The 22299-nt window shown below is 58.7% G+C and overlaps 2 protein-coding genes across 6 annotated transcripts; one reads left to right on the top strand and one right to left on the bottom strand.

Moving 5' to 3' along the window:
- The first annotated feature begins 1355 nt into the window (after nt 1-1355).
- Nucleotides 1356-7042, top strand: PLK1 (polo like kinase 1). Its single transcript, XM_037382781.1, has 10 exons — nt 1356-1972; nt 2050-2218; nt 2320-2464; nt 2919-3012; nt 3594-3813; nt 4136-4294; nt 4519-4596; nt 5086-5240; nt 5676-5858; nt 6292-7042. The coding sequence occupies exons 1-10, from the start codon at nt 1592-1594 to the stop codon at nt 6496-6498; spliced, it is 1791 nt and encodes a 596-aa protein (XP_037238678.1). The 5' UTR covers nt 1356-1591; the 3' UTR covers nt 6499-7042.
- ERN2 (endoplasmic reticulum to nucleus signaling 2) lies at nt 6729-20325 on the bottom strand. Of its 5 annotated transcripts, XM_037382778.1 has the most exons (23): nt 20175-20325; nt 17762-17879; nt 17396-17429; nt 16717-16789; nt 16293-16365; nt 16024-16146; nt 15836-15937; nt 15299-15560; nt 15123-15201; nt 14883-15033; nt 14159-14280; nt 13793-13969; nt 13256-13505; nt 12895-12985; nt 12068-12257; nt 11204-11303; nt 10881-11080; nt 10004-10151; nt 9768-9895; nt 9400-9523; nt 9026-9093; nt 8753-8940; nt 6729-8607 (listed from the first exon to the last, which is right to left on the bottom strand). In XM_037382778.1, exons 1-23 carry the CDS (start codon nt 20247-20249, stop codon nt 8529-8531), a joined length of 2955 nt encoding a protein of 984 aa, XP_037238675.1. In that variant the 5' UTR covers nt 20250-20325; the 3' UTR covers nt 6729-8528. The 5 variants fall into 5 exon arrangements, 4 of the variants coding, with proteins under 4 accessions (XP_037238675.1, XP_037238674.1, XP_037238676.1 ...); XM_037382777.1 differs by lacking the exon at nt 20175-20325 and having other exon boundaries at nt 17396-19738; XM_037382779.1 differs by lacking the exon at nt 20175-20325 and having other exon boundaries at nt 16918-19736.
- Nucleotides 20326-22299: the final 1974 nt, after the last annotated feature.

Here is a 22299-nt window from a genome sequence, read left to right as displayed (position 1 = left end):
CCATGTGCTTTACTGCTGTTTGCTCTGACCAAGACCAGCAGCCCGTGCTGCTTTTATTTCAGGGCATTCTCGGGAGCGCATGCCCTGTCTTCTGCCCTGCTGTGGGCTGCGAGAGGTGCTGGCCTGGCTGCTCTTTAGACCTGCAGCTGCCCAGGGTGAGGAGGGGCGAAGAGCCATGTGGGGCTGTGTGGGAAGGGTGCAAAGTCACCGACTGAGTGGAGCCTGTGTCCGCTTTGCATGGGGCGGAATTTCCCGGGATGGATGATTGGCTCCACCAGGAGAATAATGGTTTAAGTGTTGGCTGCTGGCTGCGGTGAGTGCCGGGCTGATGTCCTGGTCCAGCGTCCTGGGCTCTCCAAGCCACCCTGAAGCAATCAGTGGCTTGTGTCAACAGCTGAAGGCTGGCTGGGTGCCATGGGCAGCACCCACAGGCCCAGTGTGTGGCAAAAGCTCAAAACTCACTGGCTGAGAACATCTATTTGATAGCCAGGGCTGGAATGGCTTCTGCTGATCGGGAAGGGAAGCCATGGGAGGTGAAATTGCTGTTCTTACCCTGGCATAGCTGGGTGGATGGAGTGCCTGGAGGGGGGAGGCAGCTCGTGGGCTGCAGTGCCGTGGCTGGGTTTTGTGCTGTTCTGGGTTATTTGTTCAGCCCCAGCCAGCAGCGAGACCGGGTTAAGGGACCAGGACATCCCGGGTGGTTACTGAGTGAGGGGTGCCAGGCTGCAGGAGCGGCTCGACAGGACCTGGGGCTGGCGTCCGTCGGGGAGTGGGAAGGAGAGAGCGAAAAAAATCATTGACGGGGTGCCTACGCTCGACTGCCCGACCGTCCCCCGGGGCGGGCGCAGGGGGCTCCGCAGAGCACAGGCCGGCGGGAGAGCCGGGCTCCGGTCAGCGCAGGCGCTATACGTGACGCCGGGAAGCGGGCAGCCGGGTGCCGTTTCTTTCCCAGAAAAACAAACTCCGCGTCGGGTACCGGCTCCGACACAAACTTCCTTACACAAAGCGCTCTGAGCCCCGCGCTTGGGAACCCCGGGAGCGGCCGGGGGCACCTGTGCCGGGAGACCCCGCGGGGGCACAGAGCGGCCGGGGGGCGCGGGGCTGGGCCTTGCCCTGCAGTCACTGCGGGAGCGGTGACCGCGGCGCCCCACGTGTGCCCCGTGGCCGCTCCCCGCCAGTCCACGGCCACTGGAACACGCGCCGTGCGCTGCCCCGCCTCATCCGCCCCGCGTGGGGGCGTGGCCAGCGCGCTCGCCCCGCCCCGCACGGTGCCTGGCTCTTTAAGAGCGCTGGGCCGGGCGCTCCCATGGTGCCCTGCGGCGGGCGGCGTGGATTTTAAATCCTCTCAGCCAATAGGGAGCGGCCGCGGGTGCGTAACGCTCCGGGCTCGCGTTTGAATCGGGCAGCGCCTGTACCGGGCAGCGCCTGTTCCTGCTTGCGGCCCGTTCCTGCCTGAGGCCTGATCCCTGTTCCCGGCCTCTGCCTGGGGTCTGGCCTGGCCTGCGCTGCCTGCCTCTGCCTCTGCTCCTGCTCCCGGCCACTGCCTGCGGCCCGGCGCAACCCCCGCAGCTCCGCAGCAGCCCGGTGCGTGATGAACGCGGCAGGCGGGAAGGCGGCGCGGCCGGCGGCCCTGGCGGAGCCGGAGCCGGCGTCGGCGCGGCCGGTGGTGGGCGGGAAGGAGGTGCCGAAGGTGCTGGTGGACCCGCGGACCCGGCGGAGCTTCGTCCGCGGGCGGTTCCTGGGGAAGGGCGGCTTCGCGCGGTGCTACGAGCTGGCGGAGGCGGAGAGCCGGGAGGTGTTCGCGGGCAAGGTGGTGCCCAAGTCGCTGCTGGTGAAGCCGCACCAGAAGGAGAAGATGTCCATGGAGATCGCTATCCACCGCAGCTTGGCCCACCGCCACGTCGTCGGTTTCCAGGGCTTCTTCGAGGACGCGGACTTCGTCTATGTCGTGCTGGAGCTCTGCCGCCGCAGGGTGAGGAGCGGGGGGGCGGGGGGGGGGGCGCCGGGGGGCACGAGCGGGAGCACCCGGTACTGAGTGTCGCCCCGCAGTCGCTGCTGGAGCTGCACAAGCGGCGGAAGGCGCTGAGCGAGCCCGAGGTGCGGTACTACCTGCGCCAGACCATCCTGGGCTGCCAGTACCTGCACAGCCACCGCGTCATCCACCGCGACCTCAAGCTGGGCAACCTCTTCCTCAGCGACGACATGGAGGTGAAGATCGGTATGTGCCCGTGACATGCCACCCTGCCAGCCCCCGGTGGGCTCCCCAGCCCCGGAGACCAGCTGTCCTGGGTGGCTCCAGTCACACCCCATCTCTCGCAGGTGACTTTGGCCTGGCCACCAAAGTGGAGTACGATGGCGAGCGCAAGAAGACCCTGTGTGGAACCCCCAACTACATTGCTCCAGAGGTCCTGGGCAAGAAGGGGCACAGCTTTGAGGTGGACATCTGGTCCATTGGCTGCATCATGTGAGTCAAAATGCCTCTTGCGTGGCCGTGGGGCTGGTGGTCCCAGCGGTCCCGGTCTTGTTGGCCCCTCTGTGTTGCTTTGGGGAGGGCGTTCTCTGGAGCACCTGCCCTGGCTGACCCTGCTGCCAGCCAGCATGCAACCTGTGCTGTGCCCGGCACACACAGGGATGTGTGCAGGATGATCTGCTATGCTGTTTGGCTCTCCTGAGGTATTTTCCAAAAGCCCACACTTCTGAATTGGGAATTTCCCCAGAGGGTATGAAATTCTGTCTTCCCTTTTCAGGGGCAGGAACCAGGCGCAGTACACACAGCTGTCTGCGCTGCTGCACGTCCAGTGCCAAGTGTTCCCTCTGCCAGTAAAGTCCCAGGGTGTGCTTAGCCCAGGGCCACTTCTGCACACAGGTCTTGGAGTCCCTTTTGTAAAACTGACACCCTTTTGTCTGTAAACGTGCAGGTACACTCTGCTGGTTGGGAAACCACCTTTTGAAACTTCTTGTCTAAAAGAAACCTACCTCCGAATCAAGAAGAATGACTATACTATTCCCAAGGTATGGTGCTTCCCACGGGTGGATCCATTCACCTTGCAGCGCTTCTCTGTCAGCCTTCTGCTGTGCCATCCTGCTTCTGGCACTTAACAGGCTCTCACATAATGGTGAAATGGCTCTTATCATGGTGTGTGAGGGCTAATGGTTGGACTTATCCAACCTAAATGATTCTGTGAAGGGGATGTTTCAGTCTATGGTGGAGTAAACCTGTACGGCCAGCTTCTTGGGGAGCCAGCAGCTCCCCACCCTGTAGTCCAGCAAAAATCCAAGCTGAGCACTTGGCACATGATGTTAAACGGACATGCTCAAATCTGTGAGGTCTGGGCCAGGTCCCCAGCTCATCCCACTGCTGTTGATTTTTGTCTTGCTGAAGTCAGTTGATTTTAGGCCTTGCATGCTGTTAGGAGACAGTTCTCCATGCCTGCCCAATTCTGTTTCCTCAGCTTGCATCCTGTTTGCCTGAGGCAGCACGGGAGCTCTGCTCCAAGCAGAACTTCCCCTGCAGGTTGTGTATCCAATGCATTTGCCACTAGTACATGTTGTCCCCTGACCCTTGTTTCTCAACTCTGCCTGTCGCCTCTTAGCACATCAACCCCGTAGCTGCTAACCTCATCCAGAAGATGCTGAGGTCTGACCCTGCCACGCGCCCAACTATTGACGAGTTGCTGAGTGACGAGTTCTTCACATCGGGATACATCCCCAGCCGCTTGCCCACCAGCTGCCTCACCATTGCACCTAGATTTTCAATTGCTCCCAGTGGACTTGAACTGAACGGGCGAAAGCCGCTGACTGCACTTAACAAAGGTAAGTGCAAGTGTCCAGAGGTGAGACTGGGCTGCGGTGCTGGATGAGAGCCTGCCTGGCTTCCCACACCATCCAGAGCCATCAACGGGGAATGTGGTGCTCCCTTGCCTCCTCTTGTTGTTATGAGCACCTGGGACATTTTGTGAGTGAGAGGGGTCTCCTCACTCTTTGCCCAGAACCAAAGCAGGGAGAAAGTGCCAGCGCTAGCTTTAGCTATATGGTATGTAATGTGTTTCCTATAGCCAGGGTACAATGTAAACCTGATGCCTTTAGAAGCCTACTCCCTCATCACGCCTCAACAGTATTCTCTTTCCTGGCCCAGGACCAGACAGTCCTGCACCAGAGAACTTGCCTGAAAAAGAAGATGCAGCTAGACTGCGGGAGCCGGGAGATGCTATTGACTGTCACTTAGCTGACATGTTGCAGCAACTGACTGCGGTCAACTCATCCAAGCCCTCTGATAGACTGGCAGTGAGACAAGGTGAGCCTGAGGACAGTCCCACAGGCGCTGGCCCTCCTGGATAACTTGCTGCTTTGTCATTCTGATGCTGTCGTCTGAGGTGAGGGACCAGCATGCCTCTGTTTCAAACTGGAAGGCTGAGAAGTGATGTAGTAGCTACTTACCTTTCATATGGTATCGCTTGCTTGCTGAGGTGTGCAGGGTGGTGTGAAATGTCTTCTGACAAATTCCTTTTCTCTTTGCAGAAGAAGCTGAAGACCCAGCCTGCATTCCCATCTTCTGGGTTAGCAAATGGGTGGACTACTCGGATAAATATGGTCTAGGTAAATAATAGGGGAGCAATACTTCAGCCTTTTCTAGTTTTTGAAGAGGCTGGGGGAAGCTTGGGTTTGGGCATTGTGTAGGTCTTGGTTCTTTAGTCACAGTATTCCAGTGCATGTGTGTCCAAGGCTCTGTCAGGAACGTTGCCAAATACCCAGGGAATCAGAGTAGTGGTCACTGAACATCAGCCCTGGCCACTAATGTGGAAGATGGCTACCTGCTGCAGAGATGGCTGGCCTCGCTCCCCAGTGAGCGTGTGTACCCACTGTGGCAGTTGCAAGTTGCTTCTGCAGCAGGTGATGCAATAAGGGAGGATGACGGATCCAGAGGAGGAAAAGTGCCACCCGGACCTCCACAAAGAAGACTCTTCAGACCTGGCAGGGACTTGGTGGGGTGGTTGTCAGGGAACCCCTAGATGATACAGCATTCTACCTTTGTGTTTCACATAACCGGTGGTATCTGAAGGCCTAATGGGCTCCCTTTCAAACTAGGCTACCAGCTGTGTGACAACAGTGTGGGAGTTCTCTTCAATGACTCCACTCGTCTTATTATGTACAATGATGGTGACAGCTTGCAGTACATTGAGCAAAACAGCAATGAGTCCTACTTCACTGTGAGATCCTACCCCTCTGCCTTGAACAAGAAGGTCAGTCCTGGGGCAGGAGCTGTTGCTGGAGGGTGGCTACTCCTGGTGAGAGACTTGCCAGCCTTGTTGGACTGCTTGGGCACGGGTGGGTTCCAGGGAGAAACATCTGTAACTTGGGGGCATTGGCATTCTGCAGGCTTCCTCTTGGCTGGTAAAATGGGGCCATGAGGGCAGACACTGGCAGCTCTGTTTATTTCTAGTTGCTATCTGAGGCTCATTTATTAGCAGTTTAGCAGAAATAAGTGCTCACAAGACTTTTATGTACTGTTCAACAAAGCAAGTCTGAAGTATCACAAACCCAGTTAACTTTGAGCATGAGAATTCGCACCAGTCTGTGCAGTGATGCATCACTCTAGGATGGTGACAGCAGCCCCTGTGCTCCCACATAGCCGGGGTCATTTCAGCCTGTCTGCTCACAGCCTTTCCCATCCGTAGATAACACTATTGAAATACTTCCGGAACTACATGAGCGAGCACTTGCTGAAGGCGGGTGCTAACATCACGCCACGGGAAGGAGACGAGCTGGCCCGTTTACCCTACCTCTGCACTTGGTTCCGGACCCGCAGCGCCATCATCCTGCACCTCAGCAATGGCACCGTGCAGATCAACTTCTTCCAGGTCAGGCTGCTGCTCTTGAGTTTTCCGGGGCTGTAGCTCCAGCTGCTGAACAAGCCCCACTCCACACAGTGCTGCATGCAACGCAGCAGCGGGGTCGAACTTGAGCTGAGACTGCCCAGTGAACCAAGCAGCGGGAGGCTCCTTGCTCCCCTTGCCGGGTACATAAGCCACCCAGACGGTTCTTGCTTGTGAAGGGGCAGTGTCCTTTAGCAGGAGGAGGGCTGCTGCACAGTCTTGGGTTGCAGTGGTCTTGAGCTGGCTGGCCAGATCACTTTATTCCCCTTTGCTGCAATCTATGAACGAATGCTGTGGCATGGTGCTTTGTCAGCATGCTTCTGGGATGCCCCAAGTGCTGCTGAGGTGGTTCATCCTGAGGAAATGCAGTCCCCAAGGAGGAGAGTGTTCAGGGTGACCATGTGTTCTCTCCCCACAGGACCACACAAAGGTCATCTTGTGCCCTCTCATGGCTGCTGTCACATACATAGATGAGAAACGGGACTTCCGCACATACAAGCTGAGCCTCATCGAGGAACACGGATGCTGCAAGGAGCTGGCCAGCCGGCTCCGCTATGCTCGCACCATGGTGGAAAAGCTCCTCAGTTCCAAGTCTGGGTCAGCCTGTGTGAAATCCTCTGCTTAAATCTTGTTTTTAATGGACTCAGTATCTGTGCCAAACTGTTCCAGCTGTGGTGGGGAGGGCTAGTAGCATCCCTGCTCATGCTGTAACCTCAAGTTACGCAGCTGGGCTCCCACTCCTGGGTATGGGCTGGTTGCCATGAGAGAAGCCCCTGATGCTGTGGGAATGGTGTTGTTCACTGACTGGTACCCAAAGGTTTCTTGCTCCCCACTCCTAATAGACTCTATTTTTTAATTGCATACCTACTCTCTTTTTTTTTCTTCCCCACCCCTCAACTTCCCAAAGCCAAAAGCCTGACTCAAAAACTACCCCTCTTGTTTGAGGCTCCTGGGCCTTCTCTTGAGAGAACAAAGTATGGGGAGAGCAGAACTGTCACGTAAGTTATTTGTACGTGTCTGTGCTGGTGCTCTAGTAGAAATTCAGGTAACATATTTAACATGGCTAGGGTGGTGAGACTAAGGAATTGGCCTTTTAATACTGAAATTAATCTACATGAAACATAAGACTTTTGTATATTGCATAACTTGATTAAATGTAACTTGCTGCAGCATCTAGCCTGTCGTGGTTCCCTTTGGCTTGCTGTGCAGGAGGAAGCAGCACCTTGCCTCTGGCTCATGCTCCAAGCAAGAGCTGTTCTCTTCATTCATCAGCTTGTGCTCTCTGCTCGATTGCCTTTAGTAACAGCCTCTGCATGAGCTGAGCCCTGGACTTGCTCCTCACTCAGCTCCAGCTCTTAACACAGAGCAACAGGGCAATGGTGGCGGATCATGATAGGAAGTGGGGAGTCAGAGTTGTTCTGGGAGATGTTTGTTGTAAGCAGAGAAAAGTGGGGTAGCTGTTGTTTGTGCTGATCTCCCCAGCTGGGCTGCAGATGAGGAGACCCTGAGGCTATTACAGATGTACTGTACAGGGGTGTATATCGCTGTATGCTGTACTAGCTATACTGGTACCTGTAGGTTAATGACCCATCTTCCCACTTCCTAGTTAATTGGCTCTACTTACTATCAGGAAGATGCCTGCAAATATGACTATAGAATTAGCAAGTCAGCTACTGTAACAGACTTTTGCAGGAGCCCAGTAACTTACCTTGGGTTTCCCCCACCATTGCTGGCTGCCAGCAAGCACCTCCTGGTGCTCTCAGGCCAGTTTATTTTTAAGGAGGACAAGCTTTCTAGTTTGTTTAGTTGGGTTTTTTATAATATTATGTATAAAATGCTTTAGGCCATACAGGATTCTGAGAAGAAACTGGATACCAACCCAATGTTACCTGTGTAACAAAATCCCACACCTCAGCACCCAGAGGAATCTGACCGTACAAAATCATTGCTGTTCAAAAACGAAGCCTTGCTGAGGGGCTCCAGCTGCCACGCTGGCTCCCAGGCTGCTCACGGCCCCTGTGCCAGCAGGAAAGGCCACGGGCAGGAGGGGTTTCCCTGCCTTTGTGTCCTGCAACAACTGCTGAGCAAACTGCTCAGGGCTCCTGGGCGTGGGACTAATGGGGGGGCTCTGGCCTGGCATAATTACAAGCTGCTGCTGACCAAAAGGGAGAAAACCTTTTTCGCAGCCCAGCTGAGATTAAAAACTTCATTCTCAGGGTTGTGCTGGAGGCCCCAACCACGCTGCCTTGCCCTCAGCAGCCCTGATGCAAATAGCAGGTCCAGGCCCTGGGGTGGCTGCAAGAAGCTGACCAGTGCATCAGCCCTGGCCACAGCCATGCTGGACACCTGCTCCAAGAGCTGCTTTACCAGGCATGTGGCACGGGAGAACGCGCAGGATGAAGCTCACCCATCCATGGTGAGCACCCCAGCCCAGCTGCATCACCCTGCCCGTGCTTTGCTATGCCAGCTGCCCTCAAGAAAATGCAAAATGCATTTTCTTTTTGTCAAAGCGCCACATCCACTGCAGAGATATTTTGTTCTCTGATACAAATGCCTTCGGGGCGCTGAGTCTGTGAGTGCTGGCAAAGGCGGGTGCCCCCAGGATCCCTCTTGGGCTCGGGAGACCAGAGGCAAGAGCACAGTGCCACCCTGTGCTCACCTCTCCTGGACCATGCTGCTTGTAACCCACATGTATGCTGGGCAGCCATCATATTGCTGAGGCCCCCACCTCACCCTGGGGAGGGGGAGAAGGATGCTGAGTGCCCCGGGGGCTGCTCCTGCCTGCTGCAAGACAGAGCTGCAGGTACAGGCAGGGTAGGCAGGAGTGGCCACAGCAGCCCCGCACCGTGGGTGCCATCCCGGTGTGCATCCCTGCTCACTTGCTGTCGCCTCCTGGTCCCTGGTGGTAGTAGGAGTGGAAAAGTCGCTCGTGGGCACAGACCCTCATGGCCCTGTGCGTGTGCAACAGCAGCCGAGGGAAGCGGGAGGTGAAATACTGCACAAAGCCATCCGGGACAGAACCCAGGGCTGCCCGGACATCAGCTGGCAGCTCGTGGTAGTGATGCTTCTGCAGGAGAGAGGATGAGGTGAGCCGGGGCAGGCAGTGGGGAAGGGGGGGTGGGGGGCTGTGCAGGGAGCTGGGGTGGCCATACCTTGTTCCTCATGGCCCGCAGGAGATCACGGACCGAGCCCCCTTTGTAGGTGCGGAACTTCCTCAGGTCTGGGGAGAGCAGGGGAGACACTGAGCAAGGGGGGATACACGCGGGGCAAGGGGCTGCCACAGCCCCCTGCAATGCCAGCACTGCCCTGAGCCCCCGCACCCCGGGTGTGCACAGTGAGCGCTGCAGCCTGTGGCAAACCCTCCCCAGGAATGGCTGGCATGTTCGCCCACCCTGGGTTTTGGCCTCGGGGCACAAGCAAGTGTCTCCTGCCCATTAAAAAGCACCAGACACAGGAGCCTCATTCCCTGCCTGCTTTTGCGTGAAAGGCGTCAGCGGGTTCAGTGCCTGGCCCCCGCTGTGCCCACCTGTCTGTAGCGGCAGGGAGATGTGCATCCTCCAGTTGGTCCTCACCACTGACCGCCCCCCCGCCTCCAGGGCCGAGACGATGTGCCCCTCAGCAGGTTCCTTCTCTATGCGGTCGCTGATGTCCTGTGTGCCCAAGAGCAGGGACGGGGTGGGTATGGCACTGCCCTCACCCCACACCAGTGCCAGGGAACAGGGCTGGTGCCGAGGTGGGACGGGCATGGTTTGGCCCTGGCCCCAAACCCAGAGACCCCCCACCCCTTCCAAAAGTAGCTCAAAATGAGCCCGTTGACCTGTTTGGCAGCTGTTTCCAGCACTTGGGGTTTCAGAGCACACCTGTTTGCTGCCTGGTGGGACAGCATGCACTCACCTGGAAGAACTGCAGCTGCTTCTCCAGACTCCAGAAAAAGGGATGCACAAGGACCACAGGCGCTGAGGGTCGGCACTGGGGCTTGGGGCTGATCATTGCCACAATCAGCTCCCTCGCAACAAGCTTGTCTGGTAGGTGAAACAATGCAATGGAGAACTAGCCCCGCCGAGGACACAGCGCTGCGCCCCTCGGATCAGGGCTGCCCCCGGAGATGCGCCTGTGGGGAAGGGTCTCACCATGAGCTTCTTCCTGCAGGCAGCTCAGCTGGTAAGAGCCTGACAAGATGTTGGCCTGTCGCCGCAAGCTGTCCCCAAACGGGTGCTGTCCTCCTGACACCACGTAGTAGAAGATGCAGCCAGCTGAGAAGATATCCACGGCGCACGTCTGTGGAACACAAAGCGGGAGGTGGGCCCCTCGCAGCAAAGGGCAAGGAAAGCCTTCACCTCCTCACCTCCCCATTCTTCTGCATGAATGCTTCATTGCTGGCTGCAGAGCTCTGGAAAATGCATCGCACCAGGGCTCCTGCCGGCCCCGCTCCTGGGGGTCAGTGACGCACCCGTCACGTCGGGTCTGTATCAGGGAAGGTGTTTTCCAGAGGCACAGCCAGAAGCCAGGACTGGGCAGCCAGACGGACACGCCAGGGCTGCTGCAGTCTCACCCAGCTGTGCAAGCTGACCCCAGTACGAGGTTATGGGAGCGTGCTGCCAGCACCAGTACGTGCCCTGCCAGGGATCAATACAGCTACCAGCTGCCAGCAGGAACAGGATTCCCTGCGCCAAATCGATGAGCAGCAACGTAACCTTCACAGCAAGCCACAGCCCCTCCAGCCTCCCCACCCTGAATTTCTAAGGGCTGTAGCCAGCTGAGATGCCCCGTGCTGAGCACAGCCAGGCACCGTCCCCACAAGGGTGGGAGCATAGGGGCAGTGCTACCCAGGGTGGTCCTGGCGAGGAGCACCGGTGCTCTGCAGTGGGCTGGCTTGGGCTCTCGGAGCTTTTGTCTTAATTGTGCATTTCAGTAGCACCGTGAGGCTGCTGCCAGCACAGGGGACTCCCACAACAGGCTCAAGGACCACCCGGGGCCGGGAGGGGGGGGCATCCACGGCTCACTGACAGGGTTCTCCTTCAGCGTCTCCTGCAGCACCTCGGGCGCAATCCAGCCCTCGGTGCCAGGGATGCCGGAGCGGAGGCTGAAGCTCTGTCGTCCCCCCTGAAGCTTCTTGCAGAGGCCAAAGTCGGATATGACTGCTCGGATCTGCCCGTGGTGATTCGGGACAGAGATGAGGATGTTACATGGCTTCAAGTCACGGTGGACTGGAAGAGAGAGCGTGCAGTATCACCTGCCATTGCGGCGGCAAGGCTCTACTGGCCCAGACAGCTGCTGCCTGAGCCCTGCAGCTGAGGACGGGGCCAAGACGGGACCCGCTGCCCTCTCACCAATGCTGAGGGAGTGGAGGTGGGCCAGCCCGGACATGGTCTGGTGCAGGAGGGACACTGGATCCAGGCTGCGACGGTCAAAGCTGGGGCTTTCCACATACTGGAAGCACAGCGAGGTAGAGAGAGATGAAGCGAGGCCTGATTTACTGGGGCAAAGGTGTCAAGGCTTGTTGGGAGAGGGATTTCTCAGTAGGTTGACAGAGGTGGAAGGAGACAAGCCCATGCAGAGGCCATTTGTGCCTAAGGCTCGCCACTTCCAGGTGCACCAGTCGGCATCTATTCCCTCTGCAGCAAACTGCCCTCACTTGCGTTTGCTTTGCGTTTGCGTTTGTTTGTGGGGGACCCCCACAGCTCCAGCAACACTCCCGCTTTACGGGGCGGTAAAAGGATGCTTCTCTTCCCCCGTGCTCCGTCTCTTCCCAACACATGCCCAACTGCCCTGACTGATGCTGGGGCTCAGAGCTGCCCTGTCCCTCCCGAGAGGGTAAATGGGCAGAACAGGGGTAGGGGCTTGACTGACACAGGAGCAGTGCTGCTGCTGGCTGCCCTGCCTCTCCAAAGCACCTCACAGCCTGGCCATGCCCCTGTTCTGAGCCCTGTTCCCTCTGACCGCTGGGAAGCAGGTCCGGAGCTGAGCCGTGCACCCGTGCCCAGGCAGGAGCCCCAAAGAGGGCTGGGAGCTGCTGGCTGCCAAGCCTTCCCTGGGCATGCACAGCACCCTGCTCCTGCAGGAGCACTGCCAGGACATCCCTAACAGCACAAAGGCCCTGGGGACTGACCTGCAAACACAGGTATGGGGGCACCCGGGACTGATCAACAGCCCTGTACCCCCAGGACCGGGCAGGGAGAGGGCTGCAGGCTCACCTCCTGCAGCGTGGCGGAGCAGAGCTCGATGGCGATGTAATGGAACTGCTTGTCCTTCTCTGTGCAGAAGTAGCGGACGACGTGGGGGTGCTCATCTGACTCCCGGAGCAGCTGGACCTCGCGGTCAACGAGATGGAAACACTCGGGCAGGAGGCGCTTCACAGCCACGTTCCGGCCATCAAACTGTCCCCTGTGCAGAGAGTCGGTGGCAGTGTCCGTGCATGGCCCCCCCAGCTGGAGCAGAGCCCAGCACTGCAGATGTGCAGCCCGGCCAGGCTGCAGCTGATGCTGGGGACTTGCCCCTTGGGGTCCTCGGTGTGGGTCACCTTGGAGTGACTCCCAAAGACTTGTCACAGCCGTTGACAGGCAGAAATCTCTGCAGCAAGCTGGGAACTGAGGGCTCAGATTCCCCTTTTTGTAGGAAAATAACGTCCCTTGCTTTTTGCTGTGTTTAGTGCTGGGGAAAGGGGCTCAGCCCGAGCCAGGGGAACCTTGCAAGGGGCCAGTCCTGCTGGTGCTGAGCACTGCCTGCAGCGGGCACAGCCCAGCTGCCTGACAGCCGGGCACAGGCTGGAGGGGAAGGGGAGCACAGGGCAGTGGTGTGAGGGGGGACCTGCCCTGTGTACCCAGCACCTGGCTATTGAAGACCATGAGCCCAGCTCCCCAGGTGGGTTTGCTGGGGACCATGAGACAGGGAAGGTGGCAACCCATTCCCAAAAGCCCCTGACCCAGCGGCTGCCGTCCAGGGAAGGAGCTGCCTTGGTGCTATCCTCATGGTGCCCAGGGAGAATGAGCAGTGAGGGCAGGCACCTTGGGCTGCCACCCACCTGAAGACAAAGGTTCCTCCAGCTCCGTGGCCCAGAACATCCTTGGGGTCAAAAGAAATTTTCCCGACTACAATCACATCTGGTTCTGCATCTACAGAGGAAGAGGAAGCAGCCATCCTTCAACCTGTAAGCATTAGCACTGTATAAATGACATCCAGTTCTTTAACCATCTGGCCATTTCTGGGGCCCTGCTCTCGCAACTGCTTCTGTAGCCCACGCTGATCCAGCAGCCAGTGCTGTGTCTCCTCCCATCCCAGCTGGGCTCAGCCTTCTCATCTGCAGGGCATCTCGGCTCCTGCTTCGGGAGACACCTACAGACAGCAAGCCCCCTCACACCCTGCCTGTTCCCACCTGCACACACCTTCAGCAGCCACTGGGACAGCTGGATCAGGGCTGACCATCCCATTAGCACAGTCCTTCAGGCAGGCCGAGGGGCTGGAGCTCTGTGAGAGCTGTGACATGGTTCCCTGGCTCGGCCCCCGCTCCACGGGCCCCACAGGGACACCCTCGCTGGAGCCCCGACCTGGGAGCAGCATCTCCTGCTGCTGCTGCAGTTGCTGAATCTGCTTCTCCAGCTGCTGCTGCTGCACCTCATGCTGCTTCTGCAGTTTCTGGAACACAAACCACGTAAGTGCTGAACTCCTGTGCCCGTAACAGAGCTGGGGCTCAGCACTGGCAGCATGTGCACCGTCTGTCCCTTGCCCAGCCAGCGACAAGCCGCACACTGCCTTGGCTCATTATCACGAGTCTGCAAGGGACAGCGTGGGTGCTGCGCAGCTCATCGCAGTCATAGCACTGCTGCTTGTGCCATGAGTACAAGAAGAGAGGGGGGTGCCCAGGCCTTCAGAAGCAGTGTTTCTGCAGCAGGTGGGGGGGTCTTCCACCAGCCACCACTCACCGTGAGCAGGAGGAACAGGACTCCCCCGGCCAGCAGAGCTGTGCCAACACCAGCCATCACCAGGTCCCAGATGCCAGCCTCGGGGTAGACCTCCACCTGCTCCCTCGGCACGGGGTCCGGCTGGAACTGCCCCTCGCTGCGCACAGCTGGCTGCTCCAGGCCACCTGGGGCCAGAAACTGCAACACACGCCCAGGGCTGGGTGACACCAGAGGGACAGACCGCTGGGCACTCAGGTTTGGGATGCCCTCCCTGTGCTACCCCGTGTTGGGGACCCACCAGCCACCCCCAGACAGCCCAGACCCCCCAGCGACCCAGCACTGCCCAAGGTTTCCCCAGGTGAGATGCAGCAGAGCTTCCCGACTCACATCATCAAACATGGTCCTGGCAGGAGGAGCTCTGGGGATGATGGTTTCTGTTGTCTTCCTCAGGTTCTCCGGGAAGGCTCGCAGCATGGTTGTGTGGACCACGGGAGGCAGCTCATGGTGCCCTGCAGTGAGAGGAGAACAGAGACAACCATCACCTGGTCTCTGGCCCCAGCATCAGTCCTTCATCTCCGTCAGTGCTGACATGGGCTCGCCAGACAGCTCTGGCTCTCCTGGAGAAGGGGTGTTGCTTCTGATGGGAGGCACAAAAAACATCACAGCTACAACCTGCTGGCTCTGTCCCCAGGGAGGGGGACCCAGTGCAGCTGCAGCCATCGGAGGAAGGCAGAGGGCAATGTCCCCCACCCTCAGCAGGCAGCAGGGGGCCTGACCCCACTCTGATTTCCAAACACAGCAATTCAGCCATCACACCTGTGACAGCAATCACAGAGCAGGCTAATTACCCCAGCACCCGCATGGGCTTGGTGCATAAGGGCATACCCACCAGTACAGGTAATGGTGAGCCCTGCTTCAAAGGGTCCCTGCCCACCCCCTAGGTGGGGGTGTCTGGCAATCCCTCCTGGGGTGGGGACAGGGACAGGCTGAAATGAGGCAAGCCACAGCCCCACTGTGCAGAGCAGGTCAGGTTTTGCCACCCCAAAACACACCGGGGCACCCTCCAGGAGCGAGGACGCAAGGAGAGCCCGTGCCCATTGTGGGTCCGCACCTATTAGGAGCCACTGGTTGTGGAGAGAGGTGATGCTGCCCTGCGGGTACTTGACATCGGTGCTGGGTGTGATCTCACACTCCCCTGACTCGCTCATGGTCACATCATCCGTGGTGGGGCCATCAATCCTGGCCAGTGTGATGCCCTGCGGCTGGGGGTCCAACAGCTCATGGACCACCGTGCAGCCAGGACATGTGCCTGCTGCGGCTCGCCCCGAACGGGGCCAGCAGAGAGACTCACCACCAGTGCCACACTGCCATGGACCAGGGAGGTCAAGGCATAGAAGCTGGTCGCGTACTTCCCCACATAGAGCGCTGGCCTGCAAAGCGGGGACAAGCATCAGCCTTCCGTCCATCACAGATCAGGGCACAGGCAACGCGAATGCCACCAGCTGCCGCAGCACGGGAACCACATACAGTAGCTGGGTCTTGGTAGCAGCAAAGTTCTTCACGGACTGGTAGCTCCACTTGAGGACGTGGATGTCCTGCGAGTGGAAGGTCAGGTAGCGCAGGGTCTCCATGGCCAGGTTGAGGTGGGGGACGCGGCGGAGGCTGTCCTGGTGCCACAGGTAGATGCCAACCACAGGAGAGCCATAGTTCTGTGCCCACAGGACCTCCCCGCTCTCTTTGTCCAGTGTCACCACCAGCCCGTCCCCACTTGAGGCGAAGTGTGCCATTTCTAGGCAGAGCCAGAGGGAGGGGATGATGAGCAGTGCTGGCCGTGGGGCTCTGTCCCCCTCTGACCCCCCTGTCCTGCCACCAGCCATGGGCTGTTGCTGCTCTGCTCTCACAAGAGCTGTGACCAACACAGCAGCCGCTTTCCCCAGCAATGGGCACGGCCAAGACCTGCGGGCCATGGCAGCATCACCCAGGGTGCCCCCAGCGAGGGTCCCGCTGCGAGCGGGGTGCTGGGGGAGCTGGTTCCCATGGCCCCTGTGAGTGGCAGCCACTCACTGTAGTGGTAGGACTCCTCACAGAGCGGTGCCGAGTAGTCGGAGAAGGTGGCGTTCCAGCGCAGCTCCCGCGACTTGGTGTCGTACATGGTGATGACGTACTCTGGTGACATAAGTAGGGCATGAGGCCACTGCCTGGCACCCCATTCCTGGAACCAGGTGGACACACGGGGAGCAGGACTGGCTTACGGGTACGGCCGATGTAGAGCAGGGGACTTGACGGGCACACACCATCCCAAGCCTCTGTTGAGAGAGTGGTCTGCTTCTCTCCTGACTTGGGGTCCACGATGAACCAAGTGTCCTGCTTCTTCCCTGAGAATGAAAATACTTTTCCGTAAGTCTCCACAGCCCTGATGTCCATCCCTGAGAGCTGCCCACCAGGCTTCCTCCTGTCTCCCCTCCCCAGCACGTTCCCAGGAGGTCCCCACTCAGCCCCTCCTCCAGGTCCCTCTGCGTACCAGTGTAGAGCACACCGTCCGAACTGCGGCATGGTGAGGACTGAACCAGCTCCGGGATGGTGAACGGGAGCTTCTGCAACACAGACAGCAGAGTGGATGCGGGGCCAGAGGAACACGTTCCTGAGCAGCAGCCTTCCCACCTTCAGGAGCAAGGTGGGATGGAGAGGTCCCCTGGAATGGCCCTCTCCTCCCCGCCTGCCTTCACTGCTCACCCCAAAGCAGGACAGGGTGGCGGGGAAGGAAAGGGTCCCAGCTCTATGTGCCCCACACCCACTTGGCTGACATCTTCCAGGTGCCAGGGACAAGCTGGAGCCACCAATGGCCCCAGGCTCGCCCCTCCCACAGGCCTGCCCAGTCTCCCCCGCCTGGTGACACCCCAGGGCGCGGGTGGGTGGGAGGCATGCAGCCCCACAGCCCCACTCACCATCAGGCCTTCTTTGTTCTTTCCTCCCAGGATATACAGGCTGCCATCGTTGGGGTCTGGAAGGAACGCTGGTCTGGAAAGGAGAGAGGATGAAACGTGAGCCGCCCCCTGCACTGGGCACACGCCAAGGACTACAGAGGAGCTGCACTAAAGAAACCCCTTCAGCAGTTTGTGCCGGGATGATTCACTACAGGGCTTGACCTTTCCTGGAAACCTCCGGCATTGGATTTGGTAGGAGATGAACCCCCGCTCCGGGTCAGCACTGTAACTCCATACGGCTGCCCTGCGCCTACCAGCCGTGCTGGCTTGGTGCCCTGCGCGCCCCAGGGGAGCTCTCTGCTCTCCTGCCTTCCCCCTGCACTTTCAGGTGGCTTTTCCTCAATTTCTCTCCTATGCTTTTGTGTGTGGCGGTGCCGAGAGCCTCTTGTCTGTCTGTAGAAAGGCTAAAATTCAGCAGCAGAGAGCAGCTATTTCTCATCATCACGCACGAAGCACTAGCACAAAGGGTAGGTTTAAGGCGATGGCACGGGCTGGCAGGTTCATTTCTCTGAGGTTCCCCTTTCTTGCTGTGAATCTGCTGGTTCATTGCAGTGGTCGTGCACCTCCGAAAGGCTCCTGCACAGCCCGCAGGCTGCCTGCCCTGCAAAGGGCGCCCTGCCCGTAGGGGGATGACACTCACTCTGCCACATAAACCGGCACCTGCAGAATAGGATCTGAAAAAAAGAGCGAAACACAGACGTCAGCAGCCTCTCCCTGCGAGCAGAGACAACGTGGCATTGTTTGCCAAGCGCAGCCGTTTTGGCCATGCCCAGGTCCCCAGCCTATTTGCATTTCAGACCCAGAATAGCCATGGCCTGCAGCAGGGGTCTCCGCACACAGCTGTGCCTGGGGCTGGCTGGAGCCACCAGTGTCCCCAGGGCTAGAGGAACTGCCAGCCCAAAGCCCGTCCAGCGGCAGCCAGGCTGGGGGTTGCATTCTCAATCCCTGGCCAGTGACAAGCCCAGGGAGCCAGGCTGTGAGCGAGCACCCCTGCGTTCTTACTCACCATCCTTCAGGGTCCATTTGATGTCACCTGTGCTCTTACTCACTGCGTGAAGGTTTCCGTCCAGAGTGGATATGAAGAGCAGTGTTTCTGGGACAGTCACAGCACCGCTTTTGAGGCACTATGGACAGAAACACTGTCCTTGGAAAGGAGAGCCAGACCTGGGGACAAGCCCCCATGGCCTGAGCCACGCGACGCAGCTCAGCAGCCCCCTGGCACCCAGCACCCCGCAGCAGCAGCCTGCGGGGAAGAGTGCCGAGGTCCCCTTTCGTCCCCAGCGAGGCAGGACTAGGAGGGAAAATAATCTATTTCATTGCACCAGCATAATAAATCTGCTTGTTCCTCCAGCCCCACCCGCAGAGGACACCTGCAGGATCATGCCTGCTAATGGCTGTTCAGAGGTGCTGTGGTGTATAAATCCGTGGCAAGAAGCCCCGGCACTAAGGTAGCTGTGCTCGCAGTGAGCAGCATCACCGGCAGCGTGCGGAACCCACCGTCCCTGGCACCTGCAGCACTGGTCACGTCCCACCAATGCAGCCACGGGGCTGGTGCAGCCTTTGCCCTTCTCTGCCCCGCAGCCGGCCTACCTGCCAGTGGGGATGGGCTGCAGCTCGGCTGTTCTCAGCCACAACTCCCAGGTGTCTTTCTAAAGGTGACACAAACAGCCCAACTACCGGCTCCTTCCAGAAACAAACAAGTTGGGTGACTTTTCATGCCAGAAATGCAATTTATGCTCACCCAGGCCTTCAAAGCTATAGATTTCAGCTAGCCTGACATTGAGGGAGTAACTGCACATTCATGCTGGGAGGAGCAGCTGCTGCTTCCAGGTACGGTGTCGGTGTCCGTACAGCAAGTGCCAGCTCAGCCAGTGGCACACACACCAGCCTCGCCCCATCAGCAAACAGGGATCAGCAAACAGCACGGGGACCCAAATGGTGTCAGGCAGAGGCAGGGCTGGCGTGGCCGTCCCCAGTCCCTGATGCCAGGGAACGAGAGCAGCGCCTGGGCTCCAGCGATGCAGAAGCAGGTCAAGCAATCTGCTGCCCTGGTCACTTGTGTAGGGTGGCCCACAGACATCCCTCGGGGCTGGCACGCCCCACCCCCTTGCAGCCCCCTTGCCATCCCTCACTTGTTCTGTACCAGCTCCTGCAGCCAGAGCCGGCAGAGCCCACCCTGGGGACCTGGCCAGACTAAAGAGCGGGGACGGGCTGACAGTCTGCGCCAGGACGGTGCCCTACGTGCGAGTGCGAGCCCATCTGCAGAGCAGAACCAGACCAGGCACGGCACGGTGGGGCCAGGAGACATGCTCTTCTGGAATTCCTCCAGATGGGCGCCAGGGCACCAGTTGTCCAGCTGTACCTCCTGCCAGGAGCACACACACACTCCCTCATGTCGAACCCTCTGCCTCGAGCCCAACTCTATTCTTTGCCCTTCTTGCTTATTTTTTAAGTGATGTCAGATCGAGTCTCCTAGCTCTCGCCTGGTCCAGAGGATGCGGTGGGGCAGGTGGAGAAGGGCACCCGCTCCCCACCACTGCTCCGCCAGCACCGCATGGCCACACAGGCAGGCTCGCTGCTGGCCACGGAGGGACCGGCTGCGACAGGCCAGGCTGGCAGGCACGGAGCTCTCGCAGTGTGGCCACCTGCACGAGGGAAAGGGAACGGAGCCCTGCCAGGTGCCGTGCCGGAGCCAGCGTGGGTGCCACGCTGCAGGCTCTGCTTCTGCCTCCCCCGGCTGCTCTGCGGTTGTTGCCTCTTCTGCAGCTACAGCTTTTTTGGTGACGGGGCACTCGAAGATGGGTCAGGGCCCCCACACCAGCGTGAGCAGGACTGGGAGCCCTGGGCGCCCAGGCACTGCCAGCCCCATCTCCGCTCACAGCCCCTGCCCAGAAGCGCGGCTGCTGTCCCCATGGGGTGTCCCCGGGACCCAGGCTCGCCCGGGGCTCCCGCCGCTCCGCCCCGCAGCGGTGCCGCTGGGCCGGGGCTCCACTCGCTCCGCAGTGCGGGAGCGGGGCAGCGGGCACAGGCGCCATCGCCCGCGGCCGCCTCCGCCGGGGTGGCGGGGACGAGGAGCGTCAAAGCCCCCCGGGCTCGGGGCGGGGGATGCGCTCCTGAGCGGGGACCCCGACCCCACCGGGGCGAGCAGCGCGGGTCTCCATCACGCACCGTCCCCGGGCCCCCGCCCGCCGCCGCCCCCACCCCGCCGCCATCCCAGCTCCTTCGCCCCGCCAACGCGCACCCTGCTGGGTGCCAGACCCCCGGCCCCCCCCCGGGTGCCCAAGCCCCGCGTAACCCGCTGCCCCGGGCGCCGGCACCCGCACCCACGGGTGTCACACCGCGGCGGGCCGGGCCGGGCACACGCGCTCACGCCCAGGGGACTCGCACTCGCTCGTGCCGGACCCCCCCGCGGGCCGTACCTGTGCCGGGGGCAGGAGCGGCAGCAGCAGCAGCAGCAGCAGGAGCGGCAGCCGCAGCGCCCACGTCCCGCACATGGCGGGCCGCGGCTGCAGGGCCGGGCCGGGCCGCGCTTATCGCCGCGCCCTGACTCAGCGGGGCCGGGGCGGGCCCAGGACGCGGCTTCCTGCCCCCTCGCCCGCCGCCCCCGGCAGCACGAGCCCTCCCGGGCCCGTGTTTAGCATCCCCCTCCCCCTCCCCCCCCCCGGTACCGCGGGCCAAAGCGCACGGGCATCCCGCACCCCCGCCGACCCCCCGGGCTCTTCCCCTCCGCCTTAATTAACCGTCAGCTCCGTTCCCAGACGGAGCAGGAAGCTGCAGGAAAAGCTGCTCTTCCCCGAGAGGCACCCTGGCGTTGAGCGAGCTTCAGAGACACACGTATACACCCCCTCACCCCCCGCCCCGATTATTACCTTGCCCCTCACAGCTAGCACCCAGCTACACGCTGAACTGAAAGGGAACGCGTTAAGTGGACTATGTATCAGGGATTTAAAACTTTATTTCGGTGATAACACCATGGAGCTCTCTCTAGCCTTGGGTGTTTTTTCAATGGATGGTGGAAACTTCCTAAAGCCAGCAGCAACCGCAAGCAGCTGTGCAGCATCACAGCGCCCAGCCCGCTGCCACCCCCAGCTCCTGACACGACTCAGGGCAACAAGCTGCTTCCACGTGTAACTCCGAGCTGAGCATGCTCAGCATGACATGTACAGTTCAGAACAAGATTAAACCCTGGTTTTGGACAGGTTGCTCAAGAATCGTCCTGTAGTTCACAGCCTTTTTGCATCAAGTGGCATATAGCAGCAGGACACCCCAATCCCACCCTGGGAGAAAGGCACCGATGGCATCAGGCATGACGAGGAGCATGGATTCCCATGCATTTCTGCCTGCATCTGTCTTTTGACAAAGAAACTAACTGCAAACCATTTGCTAGCGTTGTTTATGCAGCAGGAGGTATCTTACAAGGTACAGAATGTTGAAACAAAACACAGAAATATTATCAAACTTTAATTCATAAGACTAATCTTACAGAATAAAACAATAGGATAACCAGTCAAGGTTACACTTAAAAAATCCAGCAGTGCAAATCTAAGACTAGATATTTGTCATCTCCCCCTCCCCTGAAATAGGCAATAGGTTATTTAAAAATACCATAATACATGGTACTTACATATTCCATTTAAAATAAACCTGCAGTGGACACAAATATCTAAGACTTTTTTCTTTTTTTAATATAAAACCAAAGTGAATTGCTTAGAATATGGATTAGACATAGTGAACTTCCATGACCCACAGAAAGCGAATCCTTGGCTAGAAGGTAAAATGGCCATACGCTTCATACAAGACTTGTTACAGCTCTCCTGGTCCCCCTCCTCCCTCCCCCCAGCGACGAGGACATTAATTGACAAAACAAGATGCTAACAACCTAATCCTAACAGGCAGCAAAAGGCCGGAGTACAAAACTTAGAATGAAAACAGTTCCACTGGAAAAAAAAAAAAAAAAATCACGTTACAGAGGAAGAAAAAAGTAAACAAAAGAAGGAAAGTCTGGAAACAAACCTTGCTGCACGGAGCCAGCACAGCGAGCGACCGGAGCAGGGAGTGCACGCTGCACCTGTGCCTGCCAGCTGCATCCCCAGGGCTGTACGGCAACACCATGATCGGGAAGGGAGCGCACGGAACAGACCGCCACAGTATGGCACCTCGACAGCGTCACTGCAAGGGAATTGTTTCTCTTTGGCCCTTAAAGTATGAAGAAGCAACTAATGGTGTCAAGTACAAAATCGAGCAGTTGTGTGCGTGTGTTACCAGGTATGACGTATCGCCTGTTAACAGTTTCTTATCTAGTTCTTTGAATTTAGACCATTTCTTCTCTTCCATCGTAACATTTGTTATTTTAGTTACGCATTTCTCAAACACTGTCATTAATGGAAAGTAATGATTTAAACTTGATACAAAAACCTTGCGGGTAGTACAAGATTTTCATGGAAGATACAGTCTCTGTTCAAACCCAAACAAAGTTTAGTGATGTACTTTTGCATTCCTAATGCAATGCTAATCCAGGAACTGTTTATGCTTGGGATGCACAGC

This window comes from Falco rusticolus, chromosome 4 (assembly GCF_015220075.1).
Source record: "Falco rusticolus isolate bFalRus1 chromosome 4, bFalRus1.pri, whole genome shotgun sequence".
NCBI lineage: Eukaryota > Metazoa > Chordata > Aves > Falconiformes > Falconidae > Falco > Falco rusticolus.
Note: the sequence above shows the minus strand (reverse complement) of the source record. Positions and strands in the feature narration are given on the sequence as shown.

Bases quoted from the DNA above. Each gene is read 5' to 3' on its own strand.
- PLK1 (XM_037382781.1), top strand. From the start codon at position 1,592: ATGAACGCGGCAGGCGGGAAGGCGGCGCGGCCGGCGGCCCTGGCGGAG. The intron at 1,973-2,049 runs GTGAGGAGCGGG...GTCGCCCCGCAG, and splicing joins TGGAGCTCTGCCGCCGCAGG to TCGCTGCTGGAGCTGCACAA. The intron at 4,597-5,085 runs GTAAATAATAGG...CTTTCAAACTAG, and splicing joins CTCGGATAAATATGGTCTAG to GCTACCAGCTGTGTGACAAC.
- ERN2 (XM_037382777.1), bottom strand. From the start codon at position 17,691: ATGCAACCCCCAGCCTGGCTGCCGCTGGACGGGCTTTGGGCTGGCAGT. The intron at 13,970-14,158 runs GTGAGTCGGGAA...CGTGTGTTGCAG, and splicing joins CCAGGACCATGTTTGATGAT to TTTCTGGCCCCAGGTGGCCT. The intron at 8,941-9,025 runs GTATGGCCACCC...TCTCTCCTGCAG, and splicing joins TGCGGGCCATGAGGAACAAG to AAGCATCACTACCACGAGCT.